The 23760-nt window shown below is 35.6% G+C and overlaps 1 protein-coding gene across 1 annotated transcript in view; it reads left to right on the top strand.

Annotated features, from left to right (window-relative positions):
* Positions 1-23760, top strand: part of LRP1B (LDL receptor related protein 1B) — a 565080-nt gene that overhangs the window by 534165 nt on the left and 7155 nt on the right. Inside the window, exons 84-88 of the mRNA XM_034061327.1 lie at positions 4182-4343; positions 7059-7233; positions 7842-7946; positions 9965-10078; positions 22445-22521. Coding sequence (XP_033917218.1) covers positions 4182-4343; positions 7059-7233; positions 7842-7946; positions 9965-10078; positions 22445-22521 — 633 coding nt within the window. The remainder of the gene's footprint in view (positions 1-4181; positions 4344-7058; positions 7234-7841; positions 7947-9964; positions 10079-22444; positions 22522-23760) is intronic.

The following is a 23760-nucleotide window of genomic DNA, read 5'->3' on the forward strand; positions in this document are numbered from 1 at the left end:
TCTGATTATGGTTCACAGAAATTAATCATTGTGATTCCTACAACCTGCTGATAACTACTCCAGAATACATGATATTACGTATAGTAGGCTGTTACTCTGCCGTACTATTTTCTTTAACAGTAACATCAAGGGAAATATGCAGTTTAAATTCACACACAGAAATTTACACACACACATTGCTGGTAGTGAATTTACCATTGACCGGAATAAGTAATCTGTGTCTTGGTGCATTCATCTGGATGATGTTATTTTTCAAAACTTGCAGAAAGCTGACAAAAATAGTACTTTTTTCCCTATTATTTTTTAATTTTAATTGCAAAATACCATATTCAGTCACGCAAAATACATGGTGTTTCTCTATTGTTTAGGGAATAGCATGAATCAAAGCTTATCTCCTTATTCTGTTCTTTACAAAATGCAAATAAGAGTTTAAGATATATGATTAGATTCTCAAAAAAAGCAGCTAGGTGAGAGAGTGCACTAAAATATTTATTAACTATTTTTGAAGATTATTTGAAAAGTTATTTGCTCTTATATAGCAAATTAAATTGACAAACCAGGAGTACCTGCAGCCTCTGTAATCAAAACCTAATTGAACTTTATAGGATTTTTATCCCTGTCATTTTCTTACGGATGATTCTGTTTTGTAAGAAAGGGGGAAACTGCATTTCATCTTCATGCCAAATACTTACTTTGTTCCTGGCTTATTGCCAAAATTACTTCATATAAGGGTCACCATAAAGTATTCTCCTTTAATTTACTAAATTCTGTGCAAAACATTTGAAAAAATATGTGAGAATCTTGTCAGGTTTTTTTCAATTTGTATCAGCTCTAGAATTAAGATTAAATTTTATTTTTTTTAAGAGACAGGTTACACAGAGAATCATCAGATAATAGTGACTTTCAAGTACATAGTTTCCCTGCAGAATTTTCATTATTATTTTTGCTACTTGTTTTATATGTCTTACCAGAAACCCTTTAATGAATTCTCTGCAAGCCACTTCTTAGAGTTATGTATAATTATTTTAAAAATAAAATATTCAATATAGAGATATCCATAAAGGGACAACATGCATTGTGTTTCCACTTGCAGATATATATAATGTGAGAGACTCAGTGTATCCACGAACTGGCTTAGAGACAGTAAATAGCTAAATGCATACACATTCATTGTAAATGAGTAAGTGGAGAAATCCTGAACAGAAAAAAAAAAAAAAAGATGTGCTGCTTCCTCTCTAGATATTGTTACTGTGGTTTTGAAATTGAACATTTACACATGAGATGCTGAAAATGTGCTGCACCGTGTCCTCCTGGACACTTTGGCAATCAACATTGTTCAACATAGGTAATGAAAACAAGAGTTTTTTCATTGGGTTTAATGTTAGGGAAGAAACTAAAGAGGAGGATAGGTGAGAGGTCTGATGCTAATCTATAATAGGCAGAAAAAAAACAAGACTGTCTCATACAATAAATCCAGTTGAGGATTGCACTTAAGAAGGAAGGGCTCAGTTGGAATTTTTTGGTGTATTTTCTTTTGGAAAATTATTTTTGCTCAGCTTTGCATAAAGTACACCAGAATATTTTTCTTTAATATAATGTGTTGTGAGCATTTTCCTGTGGTGAAGGTCAGGAATTAGGCAATTTTACTTCTGTCCCTACATAGCTTTAATCCCAAAACTTCACGACCAGTGTAAATCATAGAATCATACAATGTTTGGGGTTAGAAGGGACCTTAAAGATCATCTAGTTCTAAACCCCTACTATGGGCAGGGACACCTTCCGCTAGACCAGGTTGCTGAAAGCTCCATCCAACCTGGCCTTGAACACTTCCAGGAGTAGGATATCCACAGCTTCTGGTGCATCCACACATCCACGCAACCTGTTCCAGTGCCTCATCACCCTCACAGTAAAGAACTGCTTCATGATATCTAATCTAAATATACTCTCTTTACATTTAAAGCCATTCCCCCTTGTCCTGTCCCTGCATGCCCTTGTAAAAAGTCCCTCTCCAGATTTCTTGTCGGCTCCCTTTAGAGAAGGCTGGAAGGCTTAGTCTAAGGTCTCCCTGGAGTCATCTCTTCTTCAGGGTGGACAAGCCAAATTCTCTCAATCTTTCTTCGTAGGAAAGGTATTGTGCTTGAGACTACAAATAGTAGTTAGGTAGGATATGCGACATCTTGGTTAACATCACTATTTCCTTTGCAAACATAAGTCTATATTCTGATTTAATGATACAAAACCTCATGGCATTGTTTCTCATTGTTTAATAAATACTCCAGTTTTATTAAACTGTTCCTGGGACCATTTTGTATCAAAAACAATTTATGAGAATAAGGCAGATTAAAACATCAGTAATAGATTTTTTTTTTTAGATGCCAACAGTCTGTATATAAATAGGCAATAAACTATTAACATTACTAAAAGTCATGTTAAATTGAGTGACAAAAATGGGGTTTAGGCTATACTGTATTAAATTTTCATATAACGGTCATCACTTTGGCGTATTTATAAGCCTACATTAGCAAAGAATTGAATAATGTTTTCTGCAAACTGGGAAAATATGATTTCCCCATCATTTTAAAAAATAGAGCAGTATTAATAATAAGAAGTGATTTTGGACCTCCAGATCTATGTTCTATCACCGTTCTATCTTTTTTATTGAAACACTGATTCAGATGCAGGATTATATGAAACCCCATGGCTTGGGGGCAGAAATTTAAATATAAGTGTATACATGGGGAAAAACAAAGAGTCTGAGCTAGCATCTGAGTTCAACATCTTTGATTTAATGTTTACATCACAAGGGACAGATATGAATAACCAAGCTGATGCATATTAAACTAGTTGGAACTATTTTTAAGTCAATGGTTTTGTTCCTGCTGTACTCATTAGAGGAAGAGACTAACTGATCTCATGGCCTTCAGAATGATTTGCAAAACACTTTAAATTAGCATAGCTTAAAATAGAAAATCTGGAAAAGAATTACGTGAAGAGTTTCATATAAGATAAGTAAAAAGTAAGTGAAGGGAAAAGAATAAATCATTCAGCATGAATTGGAAAGAACAGGAAAATTGGAGGTGCTTCACTTACATAAAATGATCATATTGTTTGAAAACAAAGAAGAGAAACAAGACCAAAAGAAAATTAATTTGTGGGGTTTATGGAATATTTTGTATATTCTACATTATTTTAATGAGGCAGCCAACAAAATAGAGAAGTAATTAGAAAAATAGGTCAGAAGGGCTACACATTTCAGAGTTTTAGATGCAGCTGTGGTAACAGACATCAGGAGGCAAATGTGCATATAGTTGTGGATCCCTACACCAGACATTGTATTAAAATGAGGAAACAATGAGACAAAAGACAGCAAGGAATCACCTAATCATATTGCATCACTACATCAGGGAGCAGTTAGGATTTCCTGATAATCAGTGTGCAGATGAGAAATAATTTTTATGTAAAAGTAACTCTGAAATGTATGTAAGTGTTAAGAAAAAGGTCAGGGCAAAGTGGAAGAGTTAGTAAACAGTGGAATTGTAACAAAGCTATAAATCCTTTAGATATGGGGGGGGGGGGGAAAGGAAAGAAAAACTACAATACACTTCTTTAAAACCCTTTGAAAAGAAGCAAAAGATAGGAGTTCATTGTGTGCAAGTGGTCATCCCTGAGTGTTCAGTACTTTTCAGACATTCAATACTGAAGTTACAGACATCTTTGGTATGATGCAAGACAGCAATTTTTGTGTTAAAGGGTTTACTAGCTGAGGGAATACGATAGCAAAACAGATGTTTGTGTTTTAGTAAAAACTGTTATGTAAAGCTGGCTCATTAGTAAATATTTATATATTCATGTGATGATATATAAAGGTTTGTAGGTTTGAGAATAATGGAGTGTATTCTGAAGAGAATCAATGTTGATTATACAAACATCCCCTGCAGGTGGAGGAACCCAACCTGGCAGGAGGATATAAGGAGCTTAGTCTTATCTTAAATTGCTACTTAAGACTGTCTTTTAAAATAATTTCCAAATAGAGTAAATGACTATATATGCACAAGTGTAATATGCATAAATGCAGTTTTTGAGGTGTCTGTATTTTTAAAAGTTAGCATTTTAAAAGTGATTATTTGGGTTATGTTTATTGATTTTTTTTGTCATAAAATAGTTTTCTTTATTTTGAATAGGGAGGCCTACCTGCAATTGTGCACTGGGTTTTACAGGACCAAACTGCAATCAAAGGGTCTGTGGGCGTTTTTGCCAAAACGGAGGGACCTGCAGTGTTACTGCAGGGAACCAGCCCCTTTGCAACTGCTTGCCTGAGTACACAGGAGACAGATGCCAGTATTGTAAGTAATCCCCACAAACTGTTACATCTGGATTTTCTTATGAAAGTTCTACAAAATGGAAGTTCACCATGAGTAGAATGATTTTTTAAATATTTTTTTTGCATACATTGCTAAACTTAGCTCCAAAATTATTCATACTGACAAAGGAGTGTAACCTTATCTTTGAACATATTTCTACAATATCCATCTACATGTGTGGCTGAAGAAGGAGCTTTTTTTAGGGGTTATTTATTCATTATTTTCATGTGTACAATGGAGCTGTACAAGAAAGCTGACTTTGTCAGTAGAAATGAGATAATTGTGTTAAAATTTTCCACTTTAATATATTTGTTATGTTGGTGAAATACCTAAACATAGCGAATTGATGTAGTTGGTTAAAGAATTTCTCTGGTATCCCTTATCTTTGCAGACCAACGAGTGTCCTGAACTGCTACTTTACCTTTCACTTCTATTTCAAACCCCAGTAAGCAGTATCCAGTAAGCTGTACATTGACAACTACTTTGAATTTCACACCTCTATATTCCTTCATCTTATTCCATCAGTGATCACCTTGAGTATGGCTTCTGCTCCATCCTGTTACTGAAAGTCAGGATTTCTTAGTAGTATTCTCCTTTCATTCTCAAAATTCTGTCCCCTGCAGCTGAAGTTCTCCTAGTTCTTCATTACAATGACGCACCACTCTCTTCTCACTGAGATATTATTCAAAAATGTCCATGCCTTCAAAAAAGTTCTTCTCCCTTTTTAGAATTTTCTTTAATTTTTTTACTTCTTTTACAGAGAAGGAGAAAAAGAAGATTATCAACCAACAGGCCTTCTGTTCTTACCCCATTTATCTTTTTTTACTCTCCATGCTTTCTCTTGGCATGGATCACTATTAGTTTTTTCAGTAATTCAAGACATTTGAACATAATCCTGAGTTTCTTCTGTTGGCCACTGATTTCAAAATTACAGTTTGTCTTCCTCATATCTCTTCAACGTGATGACTCACTAGCAATCTGTCATAGTTTAAGCCCAGCCGGTAACTCAGAACCACTCAGCTGCTTACTCACTCCTCCCCACCCCAGTTCTTCCTTCCCCCACTCTCAGAGGGACTGGGAAGAGAATCGAAAGAATGCAACTCCCACAGGTTGAGATAAGAACAGTCCATTAACGAAGGTGTAATACAAACCACTACTGCTAACACCAATAATAGTAATGATAAGGGAAATAACAAGGGAAGAGAATACAACTGTTCACCACCCGCTGACCAATACCCAGCCTGACCTGAGCAGCAATCTGGGTCTTCTGGGTAACTGCACCCAGTTTATATATATTGGGCATGATGTGCTGTGGTATGGAATACCCCTTTGGGTCAGGTGTCCTGTCTCTGCTTACTCCCGGTTTCCCCTCCTCCCTGACAGAGCATGAGACTCAGAAAGTCCTTGATCCGAGTAAACATTACTAAGCAACAACTAAAAACATCGGTGTTATCAGCGTTGTTCCCAGGCTGAAAGTAAAATAACACATCAGTACACCAGCTACTAAGTAGGAGAAAAATGACTGCTACTGCTGAACCGAGAACATAACCCTAACCTAAACCTGAATATTTTTCTGAGATCATAATTATAACACTCTAAAATAAAGGACTGGCATATTTCTTGTTATAGAATAGAATAGTGAATGTAAAAGCCATTATCTATTTTGTGCATAATTCAGTGAATATGAAGATGAGGAAGGCTAGATTTCAGCAAAATAGAAGCAGAATCAGCTAATATAATCATCTGGTTTAGAATTATCTACAAGATGCAAAATGTATTTAGTTTTGTGGTCTGTCTGTCAAACAAGGAAAGGGCTAGTGTATCTTAAATAGGATTTGTAATAAAGTAAACTGAATGTATAGGTTGGGAGACTATGAAATATATTGCAACCTTTGAATGGAAAATCAGCCATAATTGTGATTCTCTCCCATTTGGTATTAAGCAAACTGCATAGATCCACAAATAACTGTCTGCAAACACAACTGGGTATTTGAAAACAGTATAGTACATAAATCATGCAGAGGCACACAGATTAAGAAAAAAATATTTACTTGAAGATTATCCAAAACAAACAAAAATATTGTTCCTACTTGAATGCTCCTGCAAACATTTTATTTATTTATTTATTTATTTATTTATTTATTTATTTATTTATTTGAAGAATTCATTTAAATGTAAATGGGGGGGCAGGTGTAGATTTTGTAGACATTATGGGTTATTTTTTTATATATTACTAGAACCTAATGAAATTGTAATATGTGGATAAATGAATACAATTTTTTTTTTAAAAATACTGTTTCCGTTTCAGTTTAGCATAGTGCTGTTAATGGTAATGTGATTGAATCAAAAGATTGTTATTCAGCCAGTGTCCCATTAGATATATTAACATTGCTCTGCTTTTCTTGTCAGTAGTCTTTATAATATGTGGGATGATGACATAAATGGTTAGACATCTAGAAGAAAAAAAATACAATCTCTTATGAGTTTCTTCTTCTGTTTAACTTCACAGGACTACATCATTTAATATATTATGTGCCTGTTTATGCAGTATTCTTGATTCTTGTAGTTGCCAGTGAGCCACTAGCTTAATTTATCAGTTTGGTTTTATTAAAGTACATTTTAAAACAGGAAAGTGAGGTATTTTTTCTATGATAATCCTTAATGTCTATTAGTAATTAGCTTTCATGTTGCTTGCAGATGTTTGCCACCATTATTGTGTGAATTCTGAATCATGTACCATTTCTGAAGATGGAAGTGTAGAATGTGTCTGTCCAGTACGATTTGAAGGTCCAAAATGTGAAGTGGATAAGTGTATCAGATGTCATGGGGGACACTGCATAATAAACAAGGACAGTAATGACATAATATGCAAGTAAGTCAGGGTGCGTGTGTGTGATTGTTTTCAAAACCATATATTTAATAGTAATTATATTGCATTATCCTTTGAATCTCTTACACAGTGGCTAGCTCCTGAGCTGGTTCAGGAAAAGTTCCTTTTCTTGGTAACTCCCCATGCAAAACCCTCTGGTTCCTACTTTTTTGAACCAACTTTTGGAGCAGTTCTCACTGGGGGAAGCATAATGTAGCAAGTTACTGAATGGGTCTTCACTTGGAAAAACTGAAATCTTTTAAGTTAACAGCCAGACTCTCAAAATTTGTTCATTCTGTGTTGCCTATGACAGTGATTGAGATAGATTTTATGCCAGTGAAAACATACAGTAAAATGTACTTCTATATTGCTGAGTGATTATTTTGTAGAATAATAATTCACTTTCATGAAAGGAAGGAGAAAAAATATTTTTTGTAATAAGCTTGTTCCCTGTGCTGGCTTTTCAAAGTGAAAGCCTAGAATTCTTGCAATCAGAACTTAACACACATCATAAAATCACTATTCTAGTATATAGATAATTATAAAGGAATTCACCAGATTAATAAAATACTGATTGTTATTTGTTTGGGTTTTTTTTTTAACTATGGCAGTTGCACTAATGGAAAGATTGCCTCTACCTGTCAGTTGTGTGATGGCTACTGTTACAATGGTGGTACCTGTCAACTGGATCCAGAGACAAATATACCTGTCTGTCTGTGAGTATCCTGAATTGATCATTAAAGTATTTGTGTGCCAAAAAATAACAAAATTATTAGGCATGTGCCTGTATTTTTTCTCTCTCCAGGATGTATAATGGGCTGGTTGTAGTCATAACTTACTGTACTTTTTCTAGCTAGTTCTATGACCTATAATTCATTTACGTTTTTGCAATGTGTTATATACTGAAAGATATAACTAAGGTATGTATTTTGATGCATATAGGTGCAAAGATACATCTTTTAAGACTTACAGTAATTTCAGGCCAGATCTAAAGCCCATACAGGCATTTTTTCCAGAAAAGAATATGGAGGTACAGGATGGCTTATTGCCCTGCTTTTCAAAGGTGGATAAGTCTTTTCTCCTATAAAGATGGTCAGAGGAGGGGGCAATACACTCCTCATGGCTAGGAAATAGGAAGAATAATGTCAGTGTTAATTTCCATTATGTGTCTGAGGATATGCTTATATATCTTGTGTTTCTGCCCTAACCTTCACACTGCTCACAGTAGCTTGGCTCTTCTGGGGTAAGATTGCTCTCTTTTTGCAACATGGTTGAAAGAATATTTCAGGATGCTTTTCTTAAGCCCAGACATCAAATACCAAAGGAAATGTGATTCTGTAGTCTATACACAGTGAAATACCATTTTTAGAGGTAGAAAAGCATACATTTTAGTCTTGAGAGCTATGGTGTGTCTTCTTTTCCAGCTGCTAAATATAAAATGCAGAAGTAGCCATTGTAGCAAGAAATTAATTTCTTTCCTGCTCTCAGTTACACTAAGCTACCTAGTCATAATCCTTGTTGGTTTTTTTTCTTTACTTTTGCCTAATAAACATTATGATCTTTTCTGCACTGCTGGAAAACTTCATTGTTGAATAGTCTTCCACTCCTCAGAAAAACCTGGAGGTCAGAGCATTTTCCGGGAAGATTTTAGGTGTTGGAAGAGAGAATTAGACTCGAGTGTCTCATTTCCAGGGTCGCATAAGTAAGCTATTGTCCAAAGGGATCTGGCATTACAACTTTGTAAATACAGATACAGCCATCCCTTCATTCTGTTGATGTGTATGAGGTAGGTGATTTTAAAAGAGAGTGCTTATTGCATTCAAACTCTTAGGGAAGTTAGAGAAATGCCTAAATTTTAAAGTATGACCACTGTAAAGTTGGACCAACTTTTCCTCCCTGTGAGAGCTGAAGCACTTCTGAATGTGCAAAGGGGCAAAACTGTAGTAGCTGTACTACTGTAAAGAAGTTGTCAATAGGTGTTTGCAGCTTTAGGGTCAGAGACAGTTGAATGCAGTTCTGCATGGCAGTCTTTACACAGCTGAAAATGCTTTCATCACCTGTGCCTCTTTTTCAGGATTATTTTGATCCAGCCCTTTTTACCTGTTCTTTGAATCTCCTTAAATGTCTTTACTTGATGACTAGAGGAACTTAAAAATCTTAGCAAAAGGAGAATGTCACAGATATAATATATGGATTGCAAAGATGATGACTAAGCTAGTGACTCATTTATTTAAACATCTAGAATAGCTGTTTTGGAAATTGCGATTTTTCCTTTTTCTTTATAAAACTGACATATTCTTTTTCAAATTCATATGGAACACCATAGATCTCAAGGTAAAAAAAAAAAGTTTAATACCTTAATTTGTGTGTTTACAGTACATAAATGTTGCAGCATACACCAACACTCTTAACAATGCTAAGAAAAAGGTCATGAACATTTTTAAGGCCATTGCAATCTGGATCAATCGATACAAATATGTAGTACATTTACCAATAATGCTTCATTAAGAACATTAAATTCCTGAATCCTCAGTTAGTATAGGCACATTGTTTTATGAGTGATGAGCAAACTTTTTGTATAGTTAGATTGGACCTTCTGTGAGTATTAATTTTGTTATCTGTGGGCGTGTGCCTGTGTAGGTGTGTGTGTCTTGCCATTATATATAATGCGTTTAAATTCTGTTCAGCAAAAGGCAGAATATTTATATAGGTCTATTTTACTGAAATTCTGCAGATGCTCTGTGGGGTTTAAAAATCAGCGCTGTGACCAGAAAGTGAACCCTTGTGATTACTACTGTCAGAATGAGGGAATTTGCACTTTAACCGCGTTTAATGAACCGAGATGCAAGTAGGTTTAACCTTCCACTTAATGCTGCGCATTCTGTGACATCATTTCAGGCCACAGTTCATTGGTTCAAGTCATGCACATTTGCATACATTTCACAATAGATCCTTAATCTGGGGGCTCATTTCTATAATACACACTTACCCTTTGATATTTGCATTGATGAGTATATTTAAACATATACTATTGGAGTATTTGCATCATTGGAGGAAGAAATAAAGAGCTTTACTTTTAATAAGTGAATTGAAAATACTGAAAATGCCACTTGGCTTTTATTGTTCACATTTTAAAATATTTTACCAATTTAATCCTATATAGCATAGAGTTTAGCAACATGTTTGGTAGTCTAAATCTGACTTCCATTCATTATCTCTACTGGGAAAGGAACAGAAGACCTATTTAGGTACCACTTATTTAGGTACCACTACAGGAGTTAAGCTTGTATTCATAAGTCTCATTGTTAGCTTTATGGAAATAATACTGTAAAGTAGAAATTGTTAATAAAAAATGCCAGTTACGTCATAACTTTGACTTCTTCTCTGATAAAAGTAAGATATGAAATAGATATATTTGTAGGCCGTATTTCTCTAAAGAATTTTAGGCTTATTTCTTAAGGAGAAAATTTTATCCCCATCAGGGAAAGAAATAACTGTAGTATTTGAAAATGAGAGATGTGAAATAGCAGTCTTATGAACATAGCTTTACTCAACAATTGTGATGTAAAAGTCAGAAGTGGAATCAAGATCCAAGGACCTAGACTTGGGATAAAAAACTTGAAGAGCTTTAATCTTATCTCATGTAAATGTGTGGTTTCTGAAAATATGAAATGCTCTGTGTGTGTGATGTGTCTGTCTGGTTGGTAGCAATGGCAGTGACTAGGTATGGTGAGTAATCATCTATTAAAAAAAAATTATCACAATTCCTTTGTCAGCATTCTCAAGCAATGAAACAATGACTTGAGCTATTATAAATCCATTGGAAACTAGATAAGTATTCTGACTACTACTTAAACTTTGAAGAGTATGAAGTGGGTTTGTAAGGGACATGGTTGTATGGAACCGGTGCCATCTCTGTGTATCATACTGGGATTTTCAAAATAATGAAATAAAGAACAACTTGTTGTTTCATATAAGGTCATGTATTGCAAGTGACTTTCCTCCTCTTTATTTAACATGCTCTCTAGAAGGTAAGAGTGCAATTTTTTTTTTATACATTCCAGTAGGTAATAGAGTCTAAAACTACAGCATAGGGAATCACTTCTGAATTTTACTTGTACAATTCTTAAGTATGTGTTATCCATGTAAACATTTTTTATATTTATGGATTTTTACATAAAAATACATAAAAATACTTGTGTAGAGGTTTTTCTCAATAAGAAATTTTTAGCCAATAAGGCTTAATTTCTGTTTCACCTATAACCAAGACTGACATATAGTGACAGCAGGATTTTAGCAAAGAATTGAATTCAGAATTTTCTCAATAGCATTGATATTTGGGTTTGTGGCATTGCCTATCCTCATGTGATCTTTTGATCTGGATTAACTATATATACTGTCAAAATGAAAACACGTATTAAACTGAGGGATTTTAAATCTTGTTTGAATCTTTTAAGTAGTCTTTGAATTGATAACATGAATTTTAACCTCAGAGTTTCTGTGTGAGGCCAGATGCCAACAATGGCAAGAATTCATAGAATTTCCAGGCCCAGTGATCGTTTCTTCCTACTTTTCTAACTGCATAACTGAATGAAGCATGGAGATGGTTTGTTAGAATAGGAACTATGCTGAAAGGCTGTGCTGCTAAACATTTCTTCCAGATAGATGAAGTTATGTTTTTCCTTCAGACATATTTCAAGCCACTGCCCAGGACATGTGTTGGTCAAAGTTTGGCTCATCTGTAGGAAGTAATGAAATGGGCTTCCAAAATCCAAGGAAGAGTATTAACTTTCTAGGACAAAGTGAGACTGTTCCTTTCTGTCTGAAAGACAGAATTACACAAAAATGAAAAAGAAAAAAAAAAAGAAAAAAGCTTGAAGAAGACAGAGCAAAACGGAAAAGTAGTAGTATTAGTCTCCATTTTCTTCTTTCCAAAAAGTGAAATGCTGATACCCAAAAGAGGCTATTTGTTGATGATAGTTGTGGTTCCTCTCTGTGAGAAGTTTGTCTTCCACAGAAAAGATGAACAAGAAATTGCAGCATTTTGAACATAGTGATTAAGTTGTTTGTTTACTTATTGTTCATTCTTACTGTGACAGTATCCCCCATACTGCTTTAATTACACTTGTGCTATACAGTAGAGTGAATAATCCAAGCTCCAGTAAAAAGAAAAGTGGCAAAGCACATCAGTAATATAATGCCTTTCAGCAGAAATGAACATTCCTTTTGCTTTCATCTTGCAGAGTTATTTGAATATAGTTTGGGATTTTTACTTTTTTTTATTAAATCTATTGTAAGGTGGAAAAGAAATGGAAGAAAAGGTAGTAAAGAAGGATTAAATTCAAGTTTCTCTTCAGTGTGAGGAAGCATTTTAAGTGAACTGAGAACAGAACTTGAAGTTTAAGTGAAACTTTAGTAGAAAATTAATTTCTTCACATGCAGAATGTAAGCATAGGTAGAACTAGTGTTTCTGTTGTCTCTTTAGACTGATTATTGGGTTAATACAGCCACCACTTTTTGTTAATAGAATCTTCCAAATTGTTTCTTTACAAAGCAAAGGTGGCTTAGAGAAAAGGAAAGAGAAGCAAATAGTTTTTTGATGGATTTGAAGACAGTTACAGTGATAGAGAGCAAGAAGTGTAACTCTGTATGTCCCAGTTTTCCTTGCCAGTCTCGGTTCAAGGTCCAGTTGTTCCCTGTATCTTCTGGTTTTCTGGTGCCAAATTAGTTCTTAACTGGAGCTTGTTTATAATTTTTATCAACCTGATACTGATAAGTAGAAGATATCAGGAAGGAGTGAAATAATCCCATGCTCCATGAGACTCATTGTGTCAGGGAACAGGAGATTCAAAGGTTTCTTCTAAAAGTTCTGCTCCTGTGCTAGGAAGAAGGCTTTATACTTCCAGGCTTCATGTGTGGCCATGCTATGTATGAGGTCTGTCTCTGGTCCCTGAGAGGCACATACCTAAGTGCTAACATATTTTTTAACCAGTCTCTAATTCATCACTGGCTGATTTTTAGAAGTAGGAAATGGCTGATTTTATTGTTATTTGGCAGGAACTCCTGTCTCTCTCACAGCCAGATCAGTTGAGAATGCTAACTTTTTACATAATCAAGTCCTTATTATTATTCAGTAAAGACAATAGAGAATAAGGTTTATCTGTTCTAAAGGGCAGTCCTAAAGCCATAATTACACAGAGGAACTATAAGCCTGTAAGAATGTGCTCTCCTTTTATCAACTTGTACTGTTAGGTTCCACTTCTATTTTATCTTCCTATCTCAAGGGTTTTATTTTAAACTTTTTCTAAACTTGAATATGCTAAATATTAGGTGCACATTAGAAATAGAACTTGTGCTTTTCAGCTAACCAGTTTAGGAATGAATTACAGCCTTGCTGTGTCTATGAGCCATCTAAACAGGAAGGTTTTGTGAAGTTGGTCTCTAGTTTCAAAGAACACTTTGTCAGGTTTTAAAAGATACAGAATATACTGTGATTTGTCTTTGGAGATAAGGTCCTACACAATATAGATTATTAATTCTTAGCATTATTTTTAGTAATATAAGGAACATTCCTCCCCCTCATCATTATTGTCCTTCTTGCTCAGTAAGAAAGGCTGTGAGACAATTTAATATCAGAACATTAGTATTTGATGTACTGACCTTTCCTGAAAAATGTACAAATGAGCATATCTTTTAAAGAAGTATTATTTTACAGATAGTTACTGTCTTTTAAGCATTCATGTACTAAGTTTTTTAAGGATATATTCAGTACTACTCACTGATGGTCTGGGGGCAATGTGTATAAGACTAGAAGCATATGAGAGATATCTGAATTGCTCCAGTAACTTAACAAATCCATTGAAAACAAAGTGAACAGGATAGCAGATTCAGATGGGAAATAATCTGAGTGCTTTTTATTTCACAAACTGTCAGTTCCATCTATTCTATCAGTCTGGCATTTGTTTTAATAATTACCTTTATTTGCCTCTCTGTTTCCTTCTCACTTACTGCTTAACTGCATGTACATTCATGCAAGAAAAGCAGGGTTTAGGGATAGATTATACCTTGTATGATACCAGTGAAGAAAGTTGGAAAAAATTTGAACCTTCAAGTACACAAGATTGTCACTGATTGTTACATAGCCAGTGGTATATCAATTTCTTTAGTACAAAATATTGCCCTTTCTCACCTTTGTTTCTTTTATGCCTTCACCATAAGTACAGATTGTCATAATTCCATCTTTTTATTTGTATTAATGTGATTATTTGCACGTGCTCATAGATGTGGTCTAGTGTATTATTATTAGCAGCATCTGCAAATAAATGTGATAAGTCATAACCTCCTTACACTAGGCATTATAGAAATATAATGAAGAATAGTTCTATTACAAGTTTACAGTCAAAACCAGTAGAAGATATAAATCATATTGATCCTTATTTAAAGCCAACTAAATTTATAGAGCTTTTAAATGCTCCAGTGAGCTTTTGAGCAACACTGCATGACTATGGCTGAGAACTTTAAGGTGAAACAAGGTTATATTGTGATGGCTATTTAAGAGGATAGTAATTTATTCCTTCTTAGGTTATTTTCTGTATAGAGCTTTATGCAGTGCAGTGTGTTTACAGTTCAGAGCCTCTGTTTCCTAGGTGTCCCCAGAAAGAGAAATTCAAAAGACAATGTACAGTGTTAAATTAGTTGTCTGAGGCTGGATGTGTTGGCTGTTCAGAGGACTTCAAGTTGTGTGTGTTGTATTTCTACATTAGAACAATATCAGTTCTTCTATAATGAAGAATACGTCATCCTGCATAGTTAATTGTTCACAGTAAACAGACACATGACTTCAAAAGCAGATTAGACAGATATCAATGGTCTTGCAGATTAATTAATTTTGATGGAGTAACAGGGATTAAAGACAGTAGTGAACAAATGGGGAGAGAACAAGTCATGGAACTGCTCTAAAAGTGATGAAAAGAATCTTCAATGTGCAAGTGCAAGCATGGATAAATTAGAAACAATAATCCCTGCAGGAGTGAAATAAGTAAGAGAGATTTTCTTGCCAGCTTTATTTCCAGTAGCTGGAGAGAAACACTGTGTGCGTGTCTGTGTGGTACATAAGCATGTGCACATGTGTGCGTGTTTGTCATGGGATTTTTTAAGGAAAAGAGTATGTTCTTCTTGATAGAGGAACTTCCCTGCAGCTCATATGCCTGTGAGGCTATTCCTTACTCATTGCATTCCTTTTGTATTGAAAATATCTTTAAATATGAACAGTCTCTATTTAAATACATGTATGACTTGTACAGATACTGTAAGTACATGCGAGTTCATAAGTGAATGTAAAACTTATAGTAAACCTCTGTTCAAGAAAAGGTTAAGGTACATCCATGGTCTAGTTGTGGACAAGAAAAAGACTTTACCATGCAATCACCTGACTGGCACTTGCTGAAGGTTGATTAGAAAAACCCACTGCAGCATAGAGCATTTGGAGCATTGAGAAGACTGCCTAGAAGTAGAAGGCAATTGTAACCATGACAGGCAATATATCTGGCCATAAATGTTTTCCATATAATTTCCTGATGTATTTAATGAGCTCCCTAAGTTTTATTACAACAGGAATTTTACAGTATTATGTTAGTTCTGTGAGAGCTTTCTTTTTCAACTAGAAATACCTTTGTTATAAATGTCTTGAATTTGAACATAGTCAGCAGGTTTTAACTTTATATTATAGATCTTTAATTCAGTTTGTATCTCAAACTAGTAGTAGTTCAAGAATTAAATGCACATATGTTTGAAGAGTGTTTGTCAAAGGAAGAGATGAGAAGACCCTCCAAAAGAGGAGAATATATATTTTTCATTGAATATTTACCAGCTAGGCTGTAATGCAGATATCCTTTGATCAAGAGTTTAAAGTTGTTTTGATAAAACTTGCATACTAGCTACGATTGTACATCACTACTTACTTTGCCGCTGAGAAGGAGAGAAAAAGTTTGTCATATAGCTATTGATCCATCCGTGTCTCTTTTTTTTTTTTTTTTACCATTTCCATCTCTTTTCCTTTTGCTGTGTTGCTCTCTGTATTTTCAGCTACAGTAGCGGTCATCTAGACATATTTCATTTTTATATATTTACTCTATGTTAGTACTAATACTTGTATAGCATATGTACTGCACACATATTCCTGATAGCATAGTGTATAATGACCCTCAATTACTTCTTTTTATCACCTTGGGATAATAGAGGTTGAGTTGTGAGTGATGATTTGTATACAGTAATGTAATCAAAAATCATGTTTAAAGTCACACTTTATTTTTTCATTTATTTTGTAACTGAATTTAAGATTCTTTGTGTTCCTTTAAAGTAATTTTTGCTTTGCCTGTTTTTGAATTATGCTCTTTTCCTATTCTTTATTTGTTGATTGCAGGGTTATCTGTGTTTCTTTTTTAAGGAATGTTGTAAAGCTTCAATCAAATTCCTTCACTTCATTTTCTTTATAAAGATAGAAAGTGATGCTCATTAGAAAAAAATACTAAAATGTGTTCTGTTTATGTATAAAATAATTATGGAAAAGTTATTGTTTTCATTTGAAAATAAATAGGCCCTATCGCATAGGAGAAGGTACTAGATGTGCTATTGATCAAAGTTGGGGTGGTTTTTTTTGGACTTCCATTGTTATGAAAGTTCTTTGTATATCTGAAGTTTCACTGTGGGTATAACTATATAATATCAGCTCTCTGTATGAAGAAAGCATGCTTCCAAAAGTACTGCTAAATTTAATATAAAGAGTATTTTAGTGGTTTGGTTTAGTGCAAGGATTTTGTCAGTCTGTCATCCTACAGATTTTTTTGAAGAAATGGGGATTATATTGATTTCTCTTTCAATGCAAATTAGTACGGATACTAAATAACTATAATCCAGATGTTCTCTTCTCCTGTCTTACAAATAGTTGTAATGGTAATGATGTGTTCCAGTGAAATTTTTGGTGTAAGTGTTCATAAAATAGTGAGGCTGGATGTTTTCATTAAGATGTTTTTCTATGTATTACTGTCTGTGCCATGACTAAAAAGAAAAGTTAGGAAATTACTTTGTATAATGAAGAAATATCATTTATAGGTAAGAAACATTTTCAATTCCCCTTCCATCTCTATTTTGTAACGGCTGTTTCACATATTCTGTTATACTTCTAGACTAATCTTTCAATGCTGCCTTCTGTCATTTTTTTTATATATACTGGTGTATTGAGTTGTCTATAAAAGCACTTTTAACTGCTTATTATGCCTTTTATATGATATTTTTATGGCAATGCCTGTGGGAAAAAAAGGAAGAAACTTAAAAAAAAATCAAAAAATTGCACACTGCCTCTTGACTATTTTTTTCTGTTCAGACATTTCATAGTCAACTGGTTCCTTTTGGTCAAGTGCTCAGGAAATTGAGTTTTGAGTGTTTCAGTGCACTGACATGTAAGGGTTGTACAAAAAATAAGAGGAGAGAGGCATTTTCTCTCATGAATAAGTTCTGTAACAGCAGCATGATCTGTCTCTGGAATGTAAACATTTTAATTCTAAATATTACTCGTTACAGGTGGGACACCTTCCTCATTTTGGTTTCAAATGTTTTAAATGTGTCCCTTTGTAATATTCTTTTCTCAAGTAAATAATTCCTGTCACACAGGCATTCTGCATCTCAGAACATGTTTCCCAAGCAGTGTCTCTCTAAATGTGGAAATAAATTGTAATAGAGAAAGCTGTAGCATAGTCTTAATGACCTTGGCAAAAGACAATGTACAACCTTTATTTATTACATTAATTTTCAGTTTTTCTGTTGGCATTTTCTGTGATATTGTTGCTCTTTCATCTGCTCACCAGTTCCTGTTGGAGAACTGGAGATTTTTACCATGAGATTTTTGCTATAGTGCCTTGCACCATACAGCTGACTCCAACCTGTCCTTTACTGTCAATCTCCCAATCAGTTTCATAAAATCATAGAATAGTCAGGGTTGGAAAGGACCTTAAGATCATCTAGTTCCAACCCCCCTGCCATGGGCAGGGACACCTCACACTAGACCATATCACCCAAGGCTTCATCCAACCTGGCCTTGAACACTGACAGGGATGGAGCATTCACAACCTCCCTGGGCAACCCATTCTAGTACCTCACCACCCCAACAGTAAATAATTTCTTCCTTATATCCAATCTAAACCTCCCCTGTTTAAGTTTCAACCTGTTCCCCCTTGTCCTATCACTACAGTCCCTAATGAAGAGTCCCTCACCAGCAACCCTGTAGGCCCCCTTCAAATACTGGAAGGCTGCTATGAGGTGTTCACGCAGCCTTCTCTTCTCCAGGCTGAACAGCCCCAACTTTCTCAGCCTGTCTTCATATAGGAGGTGCTCCAGTCCCCTGATCATCCTCGTGGCCCTCCTCTGGACTTGTTCCAACAGTTCCATGTCCTTTTTATGTTGAGGACACCAGAACTGCACACAATACTCCAGGTGAGGTCGCACAAGAGCAGAGTAGAGGGGCAGGATCACCTCCTTCAACCTGCTGGTCACGCTCCTTTTGATGCATCCCAGGATACGGTTGGCTTTCTGGGCTGTGAGAGCACACTGAAGCCAACTCATGTTAATTTTCTCATCAACAAACACCCCCAAGTCCTTCTCCGCAGGGCTGCACTGAATTTCCTTTTTGCCCAACCTGTAGCTGTGCCTGGGATTGCTCCAACCCAGGTGTAGGACCTTGCACTTGGCATGGTTAAACTTCATGAGGTTGGCATCAGCCCACCTCAGAAGCATGTCAAGGTCCCTCTGGATGGCATTCCTTTCCTCCAGTGTATCAACTGAACCACAGAGCTTGATGTCATCGGCAGTCTTGCTGAGGGTGCACTCAATCCCACTGTCCATGTCACTGACAAAGATGTTGAACAAGACCGGTCCCAACATCGATCCCTGAGAGACACAACTCATTACTGGTCTCCCTCCAGACATTGAACCATTGACCACAATTCTCTGTGCTGCCATCCAGGCAGTTCTTTATCCGCCGAGTGGTCCACCTATCAATTTGTTGTCTCTCCAATTTAGAGACAAGGAGGTGTAGCTCAGAGTAGGCATTATCACTGTTCTTCCTGTTCACAGTTCTTGACAGTATGAGTGTCTTCAGTAAAACCAGTGTCTTTTTGTGGTTCTGCTTCCGTAACACAATTTTGTTTGCTTGTACTACAAATCTCCAGTGTCTGACCATGCAACTATTGGGAATGGTACAGAACAAAAGTTCCTGCTACCAAATGATTTGGAAAGGTGCAAAATGGTGTGCATCAGATTGAACCAATAGTCAATTCCCATGATAGGTACTGTTATTACTAAGAACATTTTATGTCTATAGTATCTGAAGACAATTGAAACTGGTTAAGTCCTGCTCATTTCCAATGTTCCTTCATGAACAGTTAGTTGTCCATGTCCCAACCCCATCATTATTTGTATGCCTACTCATGGCTAATTTTCTGTGTCAGATTCCCTTGCAGACAGCATACCTTTCCCCTGGGCTTTATTTCTTGTTCTATTCTGTCTTCCCAAGACACGTCTTTACTAGCGTGCTGAACCATCAAAGGACATTTTACCTTTAAGGACAGAAGGAAATGACTGCCATCCTGTCAGCTTCAGTCCCTCGTGTTTTTATTGGAGACAGCAGGCATTTGGAAAAAGTGAAAATGAAGCGGCAACTACCTATCACAATTTTGAGACTTATCAAATGCCTCTGAATTTTTTCAATATTGCTGACTTTTACAGTTAGAATGCCAAAATAGGTAAAAAATTTCTAATATAGTTACCTTAATCTGGTCCTCTGTTTACTACATGTATAGCTCTAGGATTTCTTTCTTCACCAGCTCTTATGGTATCATTATCTGCTGTAAGATTTAGCAGAGCATAATTGTACATTTTACACAATTTTCTCATAAGCTTATGTTTGCATGCTTCATAGTGATTCTTATGCTGGTCATGCTATCCTATATTCTTTGAACTGTTTCAAGACAGATTTATGGTAGTGGTACTCTTACACAGCAGAAGTGTTTGAAGCCTTCACTATAAGGATTTGGACACAAGATTAAGATATGTCTAGGACTCAAAGAAATCTTTCCCTTTCAATACTGTAGTATTAGATGAAAATTGCCTCTCATAACAAGCTTTAATCATATGAGCTGAATCCCCACAGCAATGATGCAGAACTTCCAGATAGAAATATAAAGACTTTATTTCATGGTTGTCACATGCCAACAGTTTGGATCCCAGTAGAATATTCTAAGTATCAAGACCTATGGTGTTTCTCTACAAAAATTGAGATATTTTGTAGCCATATGCTGAATAGTGGTCTTTTGAAAAAACAAGTTCCTTCAATAGTGTCTCAGTGAGGTATGCTGTCAGTGCAATCATTTTCATTTGATATAATTGTTAAAAGGAGATTGTAAAAAGAAAAAAATTAGACAGATGCATCTTCTAAAGCAGGAGTGGAAATGTCAGTTAAATTCAGTTTTAAAATATATAAAATCATATAGAAGCAATCAGTGTGCGAAACTAGTAAGTAGTTTTCTTTGCAGTGAGAAAATTTAAGTGTGTATTTGCCATGTTTAAGTAAACTTATTTTGATAAACCTGAAGAGCCTGTTATACTACAACTCATCTATTGCATGAAAAATCTTGAATCAACTGTCAATTAATTAACATGTTCTTAAAGACTATCTGTGCCTTACCTCTGTCTCACTTTAATGACCTCCAAAACATAACCTACCAAAAAAAAAAAAATCAGTCCCCCCAGAAAAATTAAAACTTAATATGAAACCCAGTAAAGAATTTTATCTGAATCATTATAGAATCACAGAATGGCTTGGGTTGGAAGGGATCTTAAAGATCATCCCTTCCAACCCTTGGGATTCTGGGATTCTGTGATCATCTAGCTCAAACCCTCCTGCCATGCACGGGGACACCTTTCATTAGAGTATTGGATTGTGTTGGCATAGGTTTAGGAGCAAAAAGAGAAACTAGCCATTCTTCTGCAGTGATCTGCAAAGACAAGAGAGAGTCCAAAGCATCATCAGCAAAGTTGGTTAGGGCTCTCCTATTAAGAATTTTGTCTGCAGTATTTTGCACCTTTCCAAACCTTTTTGTATTATGGAATAATGTCAGTTGTTAAGCATGTCCACCTCTGCAATTTGTTAAAGCTTTAGAAAGGCATCGGGAAACTGTATTTCTTAGAGCTGCAATGCAGTGTGCTGCTCTGTTTCATTTTGCTAAAGATAACCCATGTTGAAATTCATAAATAATTCAAAAACACTTAGAAAAAATATGATTCATTGCACAATATGCAACAGGAGAGATAAAAAGTGACAACTTCCTGCTGCTCCAAAAAGGAAAATTTGAGGTTCTGTAGTAAACTTAACCATATTTACAGCAAGACGAATAAGCGATTGATTTTCATTGAGGTATTTGTTTCCATTTTTTGACAGATTTGCTGAGTCTGCATACTTGGACTCCTTGTGTTTGCTTGTATTCATGGAGAGCATTCTGAATCCCAATTGAAGAAATATTCCAATATTGATATTCCTACAAAGATATTATAGCAGAATAACTGTGTACCCATCCAGGATTCTGGTTCATGAAGCGTACATTCAGAATATAGACAGTATTCAGAGCACTCTGAAGCCAGTAGATACTCCTGTCCCTTCGGGACAGCTCTTTATGCTCTAACTGTCTCACCTACTTACACACACATATGTATTTCTTCAAATACAAACCTAGTTGTATAGTTCAGAACTGAAAAAGAGAAAGCCATCAAAATATAGAATTTTCAGGAAAGTATTTAAATCTGAAAGCAAAGGGGAATTATAGCCTTATTCAGAGCAATGGGGGACAGCAGAACTTTGGAAGGAGCCATTTGGCATGGATGCTGCAGTTTACTAGATGCATGTAGTAGTTTATGTCCAGTCAGATATGCTTTGTGGATATGGATATGACTGTACAAAGCTGTAGTTTTAAACTAAAAATATACTCAGAATGTTTTAAGTGCCACGGCAGAGTATTGCTGACTCCTTCCATGAAGCTTATTGTTTATTTGGTAGAATCACTGTTGTCATTCTCATAGCTCTTGAGAAGATGCTGATGGTCTTTTTAATAGTTTAGTGTGTTAATAGCTAACTTATATTAACTTTACCATCTTAATTGGATCCTTCTAGATGTTCAGCCAATTGGTCAGGCACACAGTGTGAGAGGCCAGCTCCCAAAAGCAGCAAGTCTGACAATATCAGTACAAGTAAGTACTTCAGATAACTGCAGTTGCTTGTCAGATTTGGCTCAGTTTAGAAATTTTGATCTGTTAATAGTTCAGATTTTGAGTTTGTGTCAAGAAATGTGCTGGTTTGCCTGCATTTATTAAAACAAAAGCAAACAAACAAAAAGAACACCCCCCTCAAAAAAACCCCAACAAAAACCAACCAAACAAAAAAACCACTGACACACAAAAAAACAACCAAAAGAAACACCTCAACCCCCCCAACTGTAAATGTAGGAGTGTCTCAACTTTTTTTGATTGGCATTCTGTGTTTTATGAGGTGGTTTGGATGCAAGCCATAAACTATGCACTCACTGGTTCAAGGGCTAACCTGTACTTTTCTTAAAGAATGTGTATCAAGCGTCAAGTGTTTGATGATATCACTGCTGTGCAGAGACCTAGTACGTGATTTCTAACCATTCAAGTCCTACTGAAAGCATCAAAAACAGAATTGTAAGTAGTTCATAACTTTTGTACTGGCTGTCTGCAGAGGTTTGGATTTTACCTGCTGTGAAAATCATCCAGAAAGTAAGAATAGCTCCAGTCATATTTTTCTTTTAAACATGTCTGTAAGCATAAAAGGATGGTATTGCTACACTATTGGCAGTTTAAACTGGACAAGGTTCCCCGTGGTGCATAGAGTATGCTGATGGTACCCTACTGTATGTCTCTTGGTTGCATTTAACCCAACTGGAGCAATAAAATGGATCACCCTCTATTCAAGTCAGCTTGATGCTTAGATGAAATCTTCCTAGTGATCCAGATAAGTGAAAGAACACAAGCTGGAGATGGGCAAAAACACAGCCAGAACCTAGACCAGTGTGTCATGTTGTGGGAATATCTCCTACGATTTGGGAAATGGTTGTTCATCCTGTGCTTGCTCCTACAGGACCAGGCTACACCATTGGCACTAGATGGCAATTCATCTAGGGTGGGCTGTTGGTTGTTTTTTTTTCTTGAATGTTTACCAGCCAAGACAAAATGAACTGGTTTTTTTTTTTTTGGTTTGTTGGTTTGGGTTTTATTTTGGTTTTTGGGTTTTTTTTCTTGGGGGGATGGTTGTCTCTTCAGTTAGAACTTCATCCAGTCATGTACTAAATGTTGTCTTAAAATAGCATTGCTGTAATGTCATTTACGTACTGAATCTTCATGAGCCTGGAGTGAATTCGGAATGCCTCGAGCTTTTAGTAGTACTTTGTTTCAGGCAACTGCCAGCCTGAC

This window comes from Melopsittacus undulatus, chromosome 4 (assembly GCF_012275295.1).
Source record: "Melopsittacus undulatus isolate bMelUnd1 chromosome 4, bMelUnd1.mat.Z, whole genome shotgun sequence".
In the NCBI taxonomy this organism is placed as follows: domain Eukaryota; kingdom Metazoa; phylum Chordata; class Aves; order Psittaciformes; family Psittaculidae; genus Melopsittacus; species Melopsittacus undulatus.